The 15,905-nt window shown below is 45.4% G+C and overlaps 1 protein-coding gene across 4 annotated transcripts in view; it reads left to right on the forward strand.

The window, feature by feature from the left end:
• CHID1 (chitinase domain containing 1) overlaps positions 1-15,905 on the forward strand; it is a 382,173-nt gene that overhangs the window by 140,357 nt on the left and 225,911 nt on the right. For all 4 annotated transcript variants that reach the window (XM_030201249.1, XM_030201252.1, XM_030201250.1 and 1 more), the window contains exon 9: positions 8,246-8,347. In XM_030201249.1, the coding sequence (XP_030057109.1) occupies positions 8,246-8,347 (102 nt within the window). The remainder of the gene's footprint in view (positions 1-8,245; positions 8,348-15,905) is intronic.

Below are 15,905 nucleotides of genomic sequence, written 5' to 3' on the forward strand. Positions count from 1 at the left end.
ATGAATGGAGATGATCTAAGCTCCACTCCAGGATCAGGTTTTTGAATGCAGCCAGAGTCAGCACTCCTGTATTCAAGTTATGAAATGCCCCAATTGGAGGGAGGCTGAAGTTTTATGAAACTGTTGAGTCTATAAATTATAATTATTGCAACTCTCTGATTGCCCTCTAATGCATCAATTCTTAGTCTCACCAGGAATTACAAATTTTGGAGAGTTCCACCTTCTTGCAGATCCTGGCATTCAAAACTGCTCTCTCACAAGCAGTTATTTTATTTCTGGTACTTCTCGAGCCTGAAGAAGACAGAGGGATATCATCAGATCTAAGACCTATGAGCCTTACAAAAGTTTGTCATGAAACAAGTTTATTCTTCTCTTTCCCTTCATCTTATGCCATGTTCCTGCTGTTGCCGTTCTCCTACTTGTCTTGTCTTTGTGCGCCTAAAACGGTGTCATCTGCTCAACTTCCTTCAGTTCTTCCCTAAACCATTTCATCATCCTATGACTTTGTTCCGTTCCCCCCCCCCCCAAAAAAAAATCATCTTTTCTTCTTATCCCCAATGTATCTCTTCTCTTTGCCTTTTTATTTCATTTCCTACCTCCCATTTTGACTCCATATATTCCCTTCCCCCATCATGTTTCCTTTCTTCCTTCATCCCCAATCATGTCTGTTGGTCTACTGCTGCTGTGTAGCTCTGCTAAATCAACAGGTAGCTCTGAGTTACTGAAAAAGGGCTAAGTAGCTAGATGTGGTAGTAACTAAGGGCTTCGTTTACAAAGCCGCGCTAGTGATTCCTGTGTAGTAAATGAAAGAAAGCCCATTCAGTTTCTGTGGGCTTCCTCTCATTTGCCCTCTGGGAATCACTAGCATGGCTTTGTAAAAGAAGCCCTAAATGTGGGCACTATACCATGTACATTTAAATGTTTATATCAGCTGTTCTCCGTTGACCGAGACTCCTGATGCAGGCCTAACGGCCGAAACACAACGTTTGTGTCAAGTCTTTTTTCATCAATAAACACGTGTTTTTAAGATCAATCTATCCAGTTTTTGGTGTTCCGTGGTCAAACATCCCACTTTCTCCTATACCTACAAAAAAACAAGTTCCACAATTTCTGTGGTGAGACATAATTTCTTTGCAGTTGTATAAATTTTGCTGCATTGGCCATAGAAACATGGGAGCCTCCGGATCCTGGCCATAGTAGACTGTTAATTAGACCCATACTTTCCCATCTACATATTTATGAATGTAGAAAACTCTTAGGATGAGATGGAATGACTACATTGTGATGGCTCACAGTCACTGTCCACTTACAATGTACAAGTACAGTACTTAGGGAATAAAAACAAATACAGTGAATTTTTTCTCTGCTTGCTTTCAAATTTTCATTGACTCAGGCATGAAAAATGTGCTGTCATGTTATTCACCCCAGAGGTGGCTACTGTAATCATAAAGTTATTGAGATCAGGTGTTATTTCAGTCACTGCATAATTCCAAATTATTATTCTTCTGCTCTGAAAGGTGATATTCTGAATCACTAAGATGTACCCAACCAACTCATTTATTATAGTACTGCCATGATCAATATTCAGAAGCATTTCTGGAGCACGGCTTAAATTTATCCAGAGAATGGTGATATTCTGTTGCTATTTGGTCAAATGTATCCATATAGGACTTCATAAATAGCCTTTTTCAGGTCCACATATTCAGTGGTTCAACTTATAAAAATTGGCTGAGAGTTCACAGAAACATAGGTGGAAAAGTACTGTAGGTTAATGCATTCCATGGTATTTTTCTTTTTTCTACGTCAAGGGACATCATTCATTTTTTTTGTTACATTTGTACGCCGCGCTTTCCCACTCATGGCAGGCTCAATGCGGCTTACATGGGGCAATGGAGGGTTAAGTGACTTGCCCAGAGTCACAAGGAGCTGCCTGTGCCTGAAGTGGGAATCGAACTCAGTTCCCCAGGACCAAAGTCCACCACCCTAACCACTAGGCCACTCCTCTACTCCCATCATAAAGGCAAAAGAACATAAGAATAGCCATACTGAGTCAGACCAATGGTCCATCTAGCCCAGTATCCTGCTTCCAACAGTGGCCAATCCAGGTCACAAGTACCTGGCAGAAACCCAAATAGTAGCAACATTCCATGCTACCAATCCCTGGGCAAGCACATCCTCCGGCAGTGAGTTCCAGAGCTTAACTGTGCTTTCAGTGAAAAAAATATTTTCTCCTATTTTAAAAATATTTCATTGTAATTTCATTGAGTGTCCCATGGTCTTTGTACTTTTTGAAAGAGTGAAAAATAATTCACTTCTACCCATTCTGCACCACTCGGGATTTTATAAATCTCAATAATATCCCCCCTCAGCCATCTCTCTTCCAAGCTGAAGAGCCCTAACCTCTTTAGCCTTGGGACGAGTTCCATCCCCTTTATAATTTTGGTTGCTCTTCTTTGATCCTTTTCTAATTCTACTATATCTTTTTGAGATACTATGACCAGAATTGAACATAATACTCAAGGTAAGGTCGCACCATGGAGTGACACAGAGGCATTATAATACGTTTGGTCTTATTTTGCATCCCTTTCCTAATGAGCAATACAGTGAGCTCCAAATGGACCTGTTGTTGTTGTTTTTTTTTTGTTGTTTTTTTTTTAAAGAATATTTATTTATTTATTTATTTATTTATGGTACATTTCTACCCCACATTTTCCCACACATGCAGGCACAATGTGGGTTACATAAGATTAATAAAATAAATACACAATACAGTAAGAGATATGGTAAGGGACATTAAGCAGGGAAAGGAGTATATCTATATCAAGGAGAAGCAAGTGGAATCATTAATTGGTAGGAGTATAGGGGGAGTAGGGGGTTAATCCAAATAGGTGAGTTTTCAGCAGCTTCTTGAATAAGCCTGTTAAAAAAAAAAAAGCCTCCATATCAGTCTATAAAGCTGTAAATTCCTGGCCTTTTCATTAACCACCCCCTCACCCCATTGGAGGAAGTTTTTAGGGCTCTATGCATATTTCTCACATACAGTCCTTCTCAGATCGACATGAGCTTTCACTTGGAAGAACTTGGTATGCAGTGTGGTGGAATGTGCAGACACTCTGCCTGGAGAACAGACCACAGAGCTCTGCCAGAAAGTAGCCAAACAGAAAGAGTATCGAAAACACATGGTTTGGGCAACCTAAGATGCTTTTTATGTGGTTTCCAGAGTCTCCGCCTTAGCTATTGGCATACACAGACTCACCTGGCTGCATGTTTCAGACCTAGAACCAGCAGTTCAGGTGAAACTCATGGACATCCCCTGCTAAGGTGATAATCTTTTTGGGGATAAAGTGGAGGGAGTCGCTGACCTTATTTAAAAACATGCTCATTCTATAAAGTCCCCATCTCGGACCACTCTTTCTGCAGCTTCCACATCTTGGAGATTTTTGGGCAACGGTCAGAGGAGGACCTACTACTCTCAAAGGCATAGGTGCACCCTGTCTACTTATTCCCCCAACAGACCCAGGGTTCCCATTTCCACCCCTGGCAGCAGTGAACCCAGAAACCCCAAGCAGGGAGGCATGGCATTGTACCTCTTGTGTCAGGAAGAGGTTGGATGTGGCAGTTCACCACCAGCCATGGCATGATGCCCAAGGCCACATACCTGGTGAGAAAAGACAACAGCCTGGCAGACTCAGCAGGTTGATGCAACTGCCCAAGTGGTCTCTCAACATGGGTGTTGGCAGAGATCTTCTGAGCATGGGGCATCCCTCTGGTGGATCTCTTTGCCACTCACCTGAACAACAGAGTCCCTCAGTTCTGTTCCAGGCTGGGTTCACATGGCCGACTAGCAACAGATGTCTTTCTCCTTGACTGGGAAAAGGGTCTTCTGTACACATATCCTGTCATAACTATTGTGAAGAAGACTGCTGAAACTCAAGTTTCTCCTGTCTGCTTTCCTGTCTTTTGCTATTTTCAGTGGTAGCTGTCCATTTCCTTTCTCCTGTTTCCTTGCATTCCATTCCCTTTCTACATCTGTCTCTGACATTGATATTTCCCTTTTAGCTCTTTCTTTGCTGCTTGCCTATCCACTAAATTTCACTCTTTCTTACCCTCCATTCCCCCAATCTTCGTTTTACTTTTTACCTATCAATTTTCCATCTCCTCATCCCCTGGCTCTTCCATTTCCCCTGTCTCACTCCATTCCTGGTCTCTTTTTCCGTTCAGTTTTTCACCCACTCCCCATTACCACATTTCCACCCTTTGTACTCTCCATTCTCCTCACTCTTCTCTTTGACAACCCCCAATGGTCTCTCCCATATGGTTCCACCATACTCAGCATCTCGCCTCCCTCCCCTACCCATTTAGCGACATCTCCTCCCACATTTGTAGCCTAACATCCCCCTTTCCCACTCTTCCGTCTTCTCACCCCCTATGGTCCAGTATCTCACTGCCCCCTCTCACTTCCTCTCCACCCCTATGGTCCAGCATATTCCTGCCCCCTCACTCTCCACTCCCCTCCCCTCCCCCTCCCCCCCACCACCACCACCACCAATGTGGCAGGAGAAGTGGCCACACAAAATTTTGTTGAGTTACACTTTGTCTTTTGGTCACAGCAGCCTGGGACACTTATTTTGAATTCAGTATATGAAAACATATTAAGTGCCACTTGCCCAGGGAAGGAGTGCATGTCACAATAAATTAAGGAAGAATGTTGGGGCTTCTGTGTCTATATCTCCTGTTATCATGCTTTCTGTAGGACACTGTGCTACCATGCTGGCACTGACCTTGTGACATATCTCCTGAGTCTTTGCAATAGAGCAGAGTGTAGAAAACAAACAAGCAGATCAGTATAATATCCCAAAAAACTTTATTGAAGATACCGTGTATAAGACAAATGCCCGACAAAGGCCGTGTTTCACCCAACGATAGGGCTGCGTCAGGGGCTATAATAAACGATAAACATATTGAATTATGAAACATGTCAATTCTTAAAAGTGTATATATATATGTATGTCTATCTAAAATATATGACATCAATATATATATATATTTGAGATAATTATGGTTTTTCTATATATTTGTTCCTCTTGTTTCAGCCACTCTTATTTGAGAAAGATATAGACTAGGTAGGTGTCTTGAATTTTTGGGTTTGTTCATTTATTAATATTTTGTTTATTGATTTACGTTTTTCATTTTCCAATGGTTTTATAACCCATTTTATGGACCACTTTTTTTTTTATTGTGCCCTTCTTTTGCTGGTATTTTATTTTATTTTATCTTATTTTATTTCATTTTATAATTTCAGTGCAATATATATGGAATATATGTGATGTTAATTTGTTGGTTGTTGATATATTTATATATTTTGTGTATATTTAAATGCATCTCTATATTATATTTTTGATTGCCAGTTAATGTCTATTATTATTTTACTTGTCTAATGTATATATTTTTATTTTAATTTTTGAATCGAAAGGGACTCTCAATGTTTATAATTCATATTTATGTTTTTATATTACAGTTCATATTGAGGTTTTACATATTTTTATACATATTCACGATTCATGTCTATGTTTCACATGTATATTATAATTTATATTGATGTCTTATATATTTTAGATATACATATATATACTTTTAAGAATTGACATGTTTTATAATTCAATATATTTATCGTTTATTATAGCCCCTGATGCAGCCCTATCGTTGGGTGAAACACGGCCTGTGTCGGGCATTTGTCTTATACACGATATCTTCAATAAAGTTTTTTGGATATTATACTGATCTGCTTGTTTGTTTTCCACGTTAGATTTTGCAGATCGGTTGCCTTGCTGTTTTATAGAGCAGAGTATTACATCACCCCCTTTGAGAACCCATTAGCTAAAGGTACAGAGGATGCATGTAGAGCTTTTTAAAACAGTTATGTAAAAATGAAGCTCAGTGATACTCAAGTGGAAAGGATATGACTTCTTTCAAACTCAATTCTGACAGCAGGGGTAGATAAAACAAACCAGGGGGAAAAAAGTTTGGAAATTGACTTTTAAAAAAACCTGCGTTGTATAATGTTAGGATTCTCGATGCTGTTCCCTATTGAACATACTTTAACGGAGACTTTTGCTTTCATGAACCTAGTGTTTGAAAAAAGTCATCAATGGATGCTATCTAATGGAATAGAAATAAATCCTGCTGAAACCAATATATTATGGGTAGGAGAGTGGGAGGCTGATCTGTCATTAAAACCATCTGCAGTACCTGAAGATTGGAAGGTGGCCAACATAATGCCAATTTTTTTACGAGTTCCAGGGGAGGAAAATTACAGACTAGTAAGTAAGATGTCAGTGTCGGGTAAAATAATAGAAACTATTATAAAGATTAAAATTACTGAGCACATAGACAAATATGGTTTAATAGGACAACATGGATTCAACCAAGGGAAACTGTGCCTTACTAATTTGTTACATCTTTTTGAAGGTGTGAATAAACATAGGTAAAAGTGAGCCAGTTGATTTAGTATATCTAGATGTTCGGAAAGCCTTTCACAAATTCCCTCATGAGGGACTCATGTTGTGGATTGAGAATGGCTAAAAGATAGAAAATTGAGAGTAGAGTTAAATGGCCTATACTCTAAATGGAGGAAGGTGAATAGTGAAGTGCTGCAAGGATCTGTACTGGGATTGATGATTTTCAACATATTTATAAATGATCATGAAATTGGAATGATGAATGAGGTGAGCAGATTTGCATATGACCCAAAACTTGTCAAAGTTGTTAAACTACATGAGGATTGTGAGAAATTGCATAAAGGCTTTGGAAGGCTTGGGGGGATGAAATTTAATTGAGGGCAAATGCAAAGTGAAGCCCATTGAGAAGAATTGTAGCTATGTGTTGCTAGGTGCCACACGAAGAGCCCTTTTACCAAACAGCTGTAAAAAGTGGCCTTAGTGTGCCCTTACACAGGTCATTCTTACGTGCTAAGGCCATTTTTCCCGCTGGGGTAAAATGAGATATTTCCTATTTTTTGTGTAATGGCCACACTTTAATTTTTCCATTAGCACGTGGCCATTAAAACAGATTATTGCATGAGCCTTTACCACGACCCATTATGTATTTATAGGGCCCTTTTACAAAGGTGCAGGAGTGTCTACATGCGTACAGCGCATGCCAAATTAGCTCTACCACCCGACTAGCACGTGAGCTGGGCAGTAATTCCGAATTTGGCATGCGCCAAATCCCGCGGTAGAAAATAATTTTCCAATGGTAAACAGCAGTTGGCGCGCACTGCATGCTTACCGTGCGTGTAGGGCGCAAGACCTTACCGCTAGGTCAGTGGGTGGTGGTAAGGTCTCAGTCCGAAAATGGACACGCGCTGTTCAAATTTAGCGCACGTCCATTTTCCGGCCTCTTTAAAAAAAAAAAAAAAAAAAGGCCCTTTTTCCTAGACATGGTAAAAAAAAAATGGCCCAGCATGCGCCCAAAAGATGCGCTTGCAATACCAGAGGCCACTTTTTACTGTGGCATATTAAAAGGACCCCTATGTGTCATAAAAAGGCTTCAGTGGAGGTTTTGTGTTCTAGCAAATATCTGCTCATATTTGATATAATTACTGACTTCTATTTGCATAGAGGGTCATTATCAAAGCACATAGACTTATAAAGTTGTAAGTCGATGTGCTTTGAAAACGAGCACCACATTGTTAAAGCATTTATTTATTTATTTTTTTATTCCACCACTCTTCAATCCTAAATGAATATTAGAGCACACAAGAAATAATTTAAAAAAAAACCAACATTTTTGGCACATTTGCCAGACTGCTACTGCTGCTACTACTACTCATAATAATTCTTTTTTTTTTAAATTTATTTTCAAATTTTAATTACAATATTCAATAAATCTTGAATAAAATACACAAAATATGCAACATCATCATAGGGAAACAATAATACAAAGAGAAATAGAAAAAAAACTCTATATCGACCACAATTTAGGAATTGATCCATGAAAAAGAAATTAAATTATAAGCTAATATAACAAAGCCTATTCTCTAATTGTTAAACCAAAGACTGCACCATGCTCTGTTGACTTAATCCAAGCTACTATACATAATAATTCTAGTGCTATTGTTATTACTAATATTATACCTGCTGGGTGTTACTGCTATCTATAATGACATTTCCAGGATAAATGAACAGCACAAAAAAATCATTAAAGCCATGAAAAATAAGAATTAAATATTGTTTCTTTTCTCAAGGACTAACCAGTTGGGAATGTTTGGGAAGAAGGAATTTGATCAGTTAGCCCCAGTCATGGACAGCTTCAGCCTCATGACCTATGACTATTCAACTCCTCAAAGGTAAGCACAGAGTAAAGCAAAAGGAGCAGCTGGAGACTGTGTGATTCACCAGCAGGTTACAATGACACAGTCACAGCTGGTAAAATGGTGGAGGTGGGGCGATTGACATTGTTTAATACTGTGATGAAGTGGCAAAGATGTCCAAATTGAAACACAGATTCCAGGTGAAGCTTAGCAAATCATAGTTACTAGAATAGGCTGTTTTATTTACTTGATTTTAAATATCATTGCCAGTGCATCACAGGAAAAGATAAAAGTAAAAGAGAAGATTCCAACAGATGCAAGAAATAAGTTTCTTTCCACTGGAGGATGCATTGGAATTTAATCAGTGATGCAAAGTATTTATGTGAAATGATTTCTGCATTTTTGTTTTTTTTTTAACTTTCATCCTTTGATAGCATAGAGCAGTGTTTCCCAGGTCCAATCCTGGAGTACCCCTTGCCAGTCAGGTTTTCAGGTTATTTACAGTGAATATGCATGAAAGAGATTTACATATAATGGAGGCAGGGTATGAAAATCGTTCATGCATATTCATTGAAAGGTATTAATCCGCAAATGAACCTTTTTCGGAGAAGGGAAGGCGGTAGAACTAGAGGACATGAATTGAGGTTAAAGGGGGGCAAATTCAGGACTAATGTCAGGAAGTATTTTTTCACAGAGAGGGTGGTGGATATGTGGAATGCGCTCCCGGGGGAGGTGGTGGAAATGAAAACGGTAATGGAATTCAAATATGCGTAGGATGAACACAAAGGAATCTGGTTTAGAAGGAATGGTTCCATGGAATCTTAGCGGGATTGGGTGATGACGCCGGTAATTGGGGAAACAAAATGGAAGCTGGGCAGACTTCTACGGTCTACGCCCTGATCGTGACTGAATAGATAAAGATGGGCTAGAGTGTAAATTTTAAGGGGGTTCGACGTTAGCTTCAGAACTTTGTACAAGAACAGTACTGAGCAGACTTCTACGGTCTGTGCCCTGAGAAAGGCAAGGACAAATCAGGTCTTTATCTGCCATCATTTACTATCCTGCTTATTTTCGAAGGAGATCGCCGGCCATCTTCTGACACAAATCGGAGGGTCAGGGTGAGTTTTGTCCCTGGAGTTTGTGCTTTTAATGCATAAAGCCTCAATGCTGAAAAGAGCTCTGCCGCAGGTGTCTGACACTGCGCTGCTGCCTGGTTCCCCACCCCCCCGGGTGTTGATGGCCCGGGGCTGGCTGCTTCCCCCGAGCGTTGGAAGGACGCTAAACACAGACCGGTAAATTCCCCATTGGAGAGTGGCGCACTTCACTCCCCCCCCCCCCCCCCCTTGGTCGGGCGATGTGTATTCTGAGGGTTCTGGTAGGGCCTCATGGTCTGATGAACCAGAGGAAGGCGCCGGTTTGCCACCGGATCTGGATGATCCCAATGCGGTGAGGGTTTTCCACCGCGATGAACTGCCAGCGCTCATTTCTGACGCCTTGCAGGCCTTCTCGATTGATGATCCTGCCAAGGGTAAGGCCTCCTCTGGTAATCCGAGGATGGCGAGTACTAAGAAGCCTGCTCGAGCCTTTCCTGTGCATGACTCCATCCAAGAGCTTATTTCAGTTCAATGGTCTGAACCTGATGGGCCTTTGAAGGTGGCCAGGGCTATGGGTCAGCTTTACCCTCTAAGTGAGGAGCACTTGGCCCCTTTGGGGATGCCTAAAGTGGACGCTTTGGTCACGGCGGTGACTAAGAGGACCACCCTCCCCGTAGAGGGAGGGGTTGCCCTGAAAGATATGCAGGACCGGCGGCTTGAATCCGCGTTGAAACGGTCCTGTGAAATATCGGGCCTCGCCTTAAGGGCGTCTATTTGCAGTTCCTATGCTGCCCGGGCCTGCCTTTCCTGGTTACAACAGGCAGTGGAGCAGCCCGCTGATGGTGCGGAGTCCCTCACTGAGGTTGCACCACGGATGGAGTCCGCCCTGTCATTTTTGGCTGACGCCTCTATGATCTGGTCAGAGCTTCAGCTAAACAGATGTCTCTGGCGGTTGCTGCCCGCCGCCTTCTATGGCTACGGCATTGGGCGGCGGACATGGCCTCTAAGCACAGGCTGATGAAGCTTCCCTTTCGGGGGCCACCTGTTATTTGAAGAGGAGCTGGAGAAAATTGTTAAAGACCTGGGGGACCCTAAGCCGCAGTGGTTACCCGAGGATAGGCTGAGGCCTTCTTCCAAGGGCTCTGTTTGGCCCAGACCTCGGTTCCGTGAAGCTCGCAGGTATCGCCCGGGGCGCTCTGGTGGGTTTTCTCAATGTGCCCGTTTTCAGCAGAGGAACTCCTTTCGCTCGGACAAGCGTTCCGCAGCAGCTGGATCAAGGCCTGGAGTTCAGGAGCGTCCCCCCCAATGACGGGGCGCCGGTCCATTCCTCGATTCCTGCAGTAGGAGGACGTCTTTCCCTCTCTCGAGGAATGGACCAAGATTTCCTCAGATCAGTGGGTCCTGGACCTGATCAGAGAAGGTTACCGTTTGGAATTCAGCGACCCGGTGAGAGACGTGTTTTTGGAGTCCCGATGCGGTACTGTCAAGCGGGCGGCGGTAGAGGAAACCTTACAAGTCTTGTTGCACCTCGGAGCGGTGATCCCTGTTCCTCCCGCCGAACGCGGCTGCGGTCGCTACTCCATTTACTTTGTGGTGCCTCGAAGAGGCGGGTCTTTCCGACCGATCCGCGACTTAAGGTCAGTCAACAAGGCACTAAGAGTGCGGCATTTTTGCATGGAAACCCTGTGCTCCGTCATTGCGGTGGTTCAGCCAGGACAGTTTCTCACGTCTCTGGACCTAAAAGAAGCTTACTTGCACATTCCAATTTGGCCCCCGCATCAATGGTTCCTCCGGTTTGCGGTGTTGGGAAAGCATTTCCAGTTTGGGCCTTGCCTTTTGGCCTCGCCACACCTCCCTGCACCTTTTCCAAGGTAATGGTGGTAGTAGCTGCCGTTCTCAAGCGAGAGGGTATCAGGGTTCACCCGTAACTTGACGACTGGCTCATCAGAGCGGATTCGGCAGACGAAAGTCGTCTGACCACAGCCAGAATGGTCTCAGTACTGCAGCCTCTTGGCTGGGTCGTCAATATACCCAAAAGTCACCTGACCCCCTCTCAGTCTCTAGAATATTTGGGGGTCCGGTTCCACACGGCATCGGGGTTTGTCTTTCTACCCGACCAGAGGCGGTGCAAGCTTCAGAATCAGGTTTCTGCTCCTGCGGATGCCTCACCCGCGAGCTTGGGACTTTGTCCAGCTGTTGGGGTCGATGACGGCAACTTTGGAGGTAGTGCCAAGGGCGAGAGCGCACTTGAGACCACTGCAGATTGCCCTGCTTCAACGATGGTCTCCCATGTCCCAGGATTATCAACGCAGACTAACGTGGCTCCCTGTGGCCCGGCTCAGTATGGAGTGGTGGCTCTCCGACAGCATGCTGCGGCGAGGAATGCTGCTGGCGCTTCCCTCCTGGTGCCTGGTGATAACCGATGCCAGCCTGGTCGGCTGGGGAGCACATTGCCAGGGAAGCTATGCCCAGGGTCTGTGGACATCTGCGGAATCGGGGTGGTCCATCAATCGCTTGGAGCTGAGAGCGATATTCCAGGCTCTTCTGGCCTTTCACAAGACCCTGGAGGGGCTGACTATTAGAGTTCTGTCGGACAACACGACAGCGGTGGCCTACATAAATCGACAGGGTGGCACAGTGCAGGACACTGGCTGCGGAGGCCGCTCAGATTTGCCACTGGGCCGAGCTACACCTGCAGCTTCTTTCTGCAGCGCATATAGCAGGTCAGAGCAACGTGCAAGCCGATTTTCTAAGCAGGCATCAAATCGACCCAGCGGAGTGGGAACTGGCAGATGAAGTGTTTCTTCAGATCTGTGCCAAATGTGGAACACCCGTAGCGGATCTAATGGTGTCAGGCGCAAATGCCAAAGTCCCATGCTTTTTCAGCAGACGGAGAGATCCTCGCTCGGTGGGGTTGTATGCGCTGGCTCAGCCCTGGCCCTCGGGCCTCCTGTATGTGTTCCCTCCTTGGCCCTTGATAGGGCGAGTCCTGCGAATTCAGCTATATCGAGGAGTGGTGATTCTCATTGTCCCGGATTGGCCCAGGCGGCCGTGGTATGTGGATCTCCGGCGGATGCTGGTGGAGTCCCCTCTTCCTTTGCCTCTGGTGCTGAACCTGTTGATGCAGGGACCGGTGGACCATGGAGGATCCCTGCCGCTTTGGTCTTACGACATGGCTCTTGAGAGGGCGCAATTGAAAGAAAAGGCTATTCTAACAAAGTCATCTCCACTCTCTTGCAGGCCCGCAAGCGGTCCACTTCCGTTGCTTATGCTCGGATCTGGCGCCAGTTTGAGGTGTGGTGTGTTTCAAAGGCGATCACACCCACGCAGGCTTCAGTCTCACCGATACTGGACTTTTTGCAGGATGGTTTACAAAAAGGCTTGGCCTACAATTCCCTGCGAGTACAAGTGGCAGCATTGGCATGCTTTCGAGGGAAGGTCTCTGGCTTGTCCCTGGCCGCTCATCCGTGTCTGGCCGTGTCTGCCGTGTCCGGCCTGGAACCTGGGGCTGGTGTTGAAGGCTCTCCAGTGTTCGCCCTTTAAGCCACTGAGGCGAGCTTCAGAGAAGGATGTGACTCTAAAGACAGTCTTTTTGGTAGCCATGACATCGGCGAGGCGGGTGTCTGAGCTCCAGGCGCTATCCTGTTGTCACGTCTGTGGCCGTGACCACCCTCAGACTTACCCTGTTTCTGGGAGTCAGTGGCTGTGCTGGCTTCTGCTTGTCTCTGTGTCCGTCTTAGTTTCTCTCTGGCTCTGTGTGTTGATTGCCTTACTGGACCTCACCTGTGTGGGCTATGCCTCTTCCAAGATGGCTGCCGCCTCCTCCTCTATGCCAGTATCCAAGATGGCTCCTGCTTGTACTTCCTGTGGGCTCACTTCCTCTGTGTGTCAAGCCTCTATTTGGAGGCAAGGAACTTCCTGCTTCTGTCCTGCTGGTGGTGACTCATCAGTGAGTTACTTTATAAGGAAGGCCTGTGCTTGCAGTCAGGGCCTTCGCATGGTGTCATTGTCTGGTGTCATGCCCAGAGGCCGACAGGTTAGTTAGTGTGTTGCTGCGCTGCCTCTAAGCCTGTCTTCTGTGTGGGCTTCTTTCCCTTCTGTGTGGGCTTGCCCTTCTGTCTGGTACCTGTGGGCTTCTTGCCTTTCTGTGTGGGCTTGCCCTTCTGCTTAGTACCTGTGGGCTTCTTGCCCTTCTGTGTGGGCTTGCCCTTCTGCTTAGTACCTGTGGGCTTCTTGCCCTTCTGTGTGGGCTTCTTGCCCTTCTGCTTAGTACCTGTGGGCTTCTTGCCCTTCTGTGTGGGCTTCTTGCTCTTCTGCTTAGTACCTGTGGGCTTCTTGCCTTTCTGTGTGGGCTTGCCCTTCTGCTTAGTACCTGTGGGCTTCTTGCCTTTCTGTGTGGGCTTGCCCTTCTGCTTAGTACCTGTGGGCTTCTTGCCCTTCTGTGTGGGCTAGTGCCCTTCGGTTCCCAGTACCTGTGGGCTGCTAGCCTTCTGCCTTTAGTCTGTGTTTGCAGCCTGCCCTACTCCTTGCTTGTATATTCTGTGTGCACATCCTGAACCTTGTATATCCTGTGTGCACATCCTGGCTGCTAGCCTTCTGCCTTTAGTCTGTGTTTAGAGCCTGCTGTTCAGGCCTGGTTTCCCCGTCTGTGTTTGCAGCCTGCCCTACTCCCTGCTTCTATATTCTGTGTGCACATCCTGATCCTTGTATATCCTGTGTGCACATCCTGGTCCCTGCTTGTTCGTCCTGAGTCCTGGTGTTGGCTAGCTAGTGTTATCCGGTTTCCCGCTCTGCCTAGCTACCTTCTGTCCCATGTGTCTACCTTGTACCTTGCTTGTATATTCTGTGTGCTTATCCGGATCCCTGCTTATGTATCCTGATTCCTGTATCTGTCTAGCTAGCGTGTATCTTCTGGGGGATTTATCCTGTTACCTGCCTCAACCTAGCTAGTGGGTTTGCCCAGGGGGTATTCCCAGTCTCCCCTTCTTCCTTGCTTGCATGTCTGCCCTAGTTCCTGCTCCTGATAAGCTTCTGTCTGTCTAGTCTGTCTGGTGTGTCTGGCTTAGCGGCTGCGTGCAGCGCTTAGTGCAGTCTAGTATTGTTCCCCTGTGTTTCCTAGACCCGAGGTGGGTCCTCTGGATCTTCTGTTCCGGCCTTGCCCTACAAGTCCTGTCGGCCGCCCGCACGCTAGAGCTCAACTCTAGCGGAAAGGTGGCTAAGTACAGGTGAAGCGGTTTCTGTTCTGCCGGTTCAGTTGCCTACTTCCAGTCCAGAGTTTCCGGTCCGGTCCTTCCGGATGTCCAGTTCCAAGATGGTCTTGCCTGCCTCTGCCGCTCCGCGGCAGGGGCCCAAGGGCTCACATTTCCCAGTGCTGCCTTGAGGACCTGACAGTATGCCAAGGCCCTCGAGAACGCAACACCTGTCGAGACCCTTTCTTACAATTCTCAGAGTCCGGAGTAACGGTACGTACGGTACCTTCTTTCCTGCCTAAGGTAGTTTCAGCGTTTCACCTAAACCAGCCCATTTATCTACCAGGGAGGAGTTTCCGGAATCTTTTGGGCAGTTACATCTTCTGGATGTTCACAGGGCTCTCTTGCAGTAGCTGCACATGTCAAATGACTTCAGGACCTCTGATCACCTTTTTGTCTTGTTGTCAGGTCCTCGAAGAGGGTCTCTGGCGTCTAAGGCCACTATAGCCCGTTGGCTCAAAGAAGTCATTTTTTTCTGCGTATCTGCTGTCAGGGCTGTCTCCACCTGATGCGTTTAAAGCGCATTCCACGAGAGCGATTTCCTCCTCTTGGGCCGAAACAGGAGCACTCTCTCTTCATGAGATCTGTAGTGCGGCTACTTGGGCTTCTAAGCTCTCCTTTGTATGGCATTACAGGCTGGATGTTGCAGCAAAGTGGGACGCGCAGTTTGGAGCGCAAGTGCTTGCTCGTGGAGTGGCATATTCCCGCCCTAACTAGGGAGTGCTTTTGTATATCCCATCAGTTAATGTATTCATATGCTGCTGATGACAAGGAAAGGAAAATTAGGTTCTTACCTTGGTAATTTTCTTTCCTTTAGTCACAGCAGATGAATCCATGATCCCTCCCTGTCTGAATCTGTTTTTTTGTTCAGTTTTTCCTGCAGATATGTTCCATCATTGGGAGAAGTTGGAAAATAGTCTTCATGATTTCTGTTTACTGTTCTGTTACAGGAGGTTGAGATCGTCCCTTCTTTGTGTGATTATTGCTCCTGTTCTGGGGCATTCGTTTGCTGTGAGGAAAGTTCATGTTATTCTACTTTGAGGATACACTCTGCTTTGAAAGTTTTCAAATACTGAAGACAGATGGAGCTAGCTGTCCATAGAGCACTATGGTTTTTCAGTGTTCTCTATCTCCACCTGCTGGTAGGCGGACATAACCCATCAGTTAATGGATTCATCTACTGTGACTAAAGGAAAGAAAATTACCAAGGTAAGAACCTAATTTTCCCATATTAGAATACTAATCCCATTA

The sequence above is a fragment of the Microcaecilia unicolor genome, chromosome 4 (assembly GCF_901765095.1).
Source record: "Microcaecilia unicolor chromosome 4, aMicUni1.1, whole genome shotgun sequence".
NCBI classification, from domain to species: domain Eukaryota; kingdom Metazoa; phylum Chordata; class Amphibia; order Gymnophiona; family Siphonopidae; genus Microcaecilia; species Microcaecilia unicolor.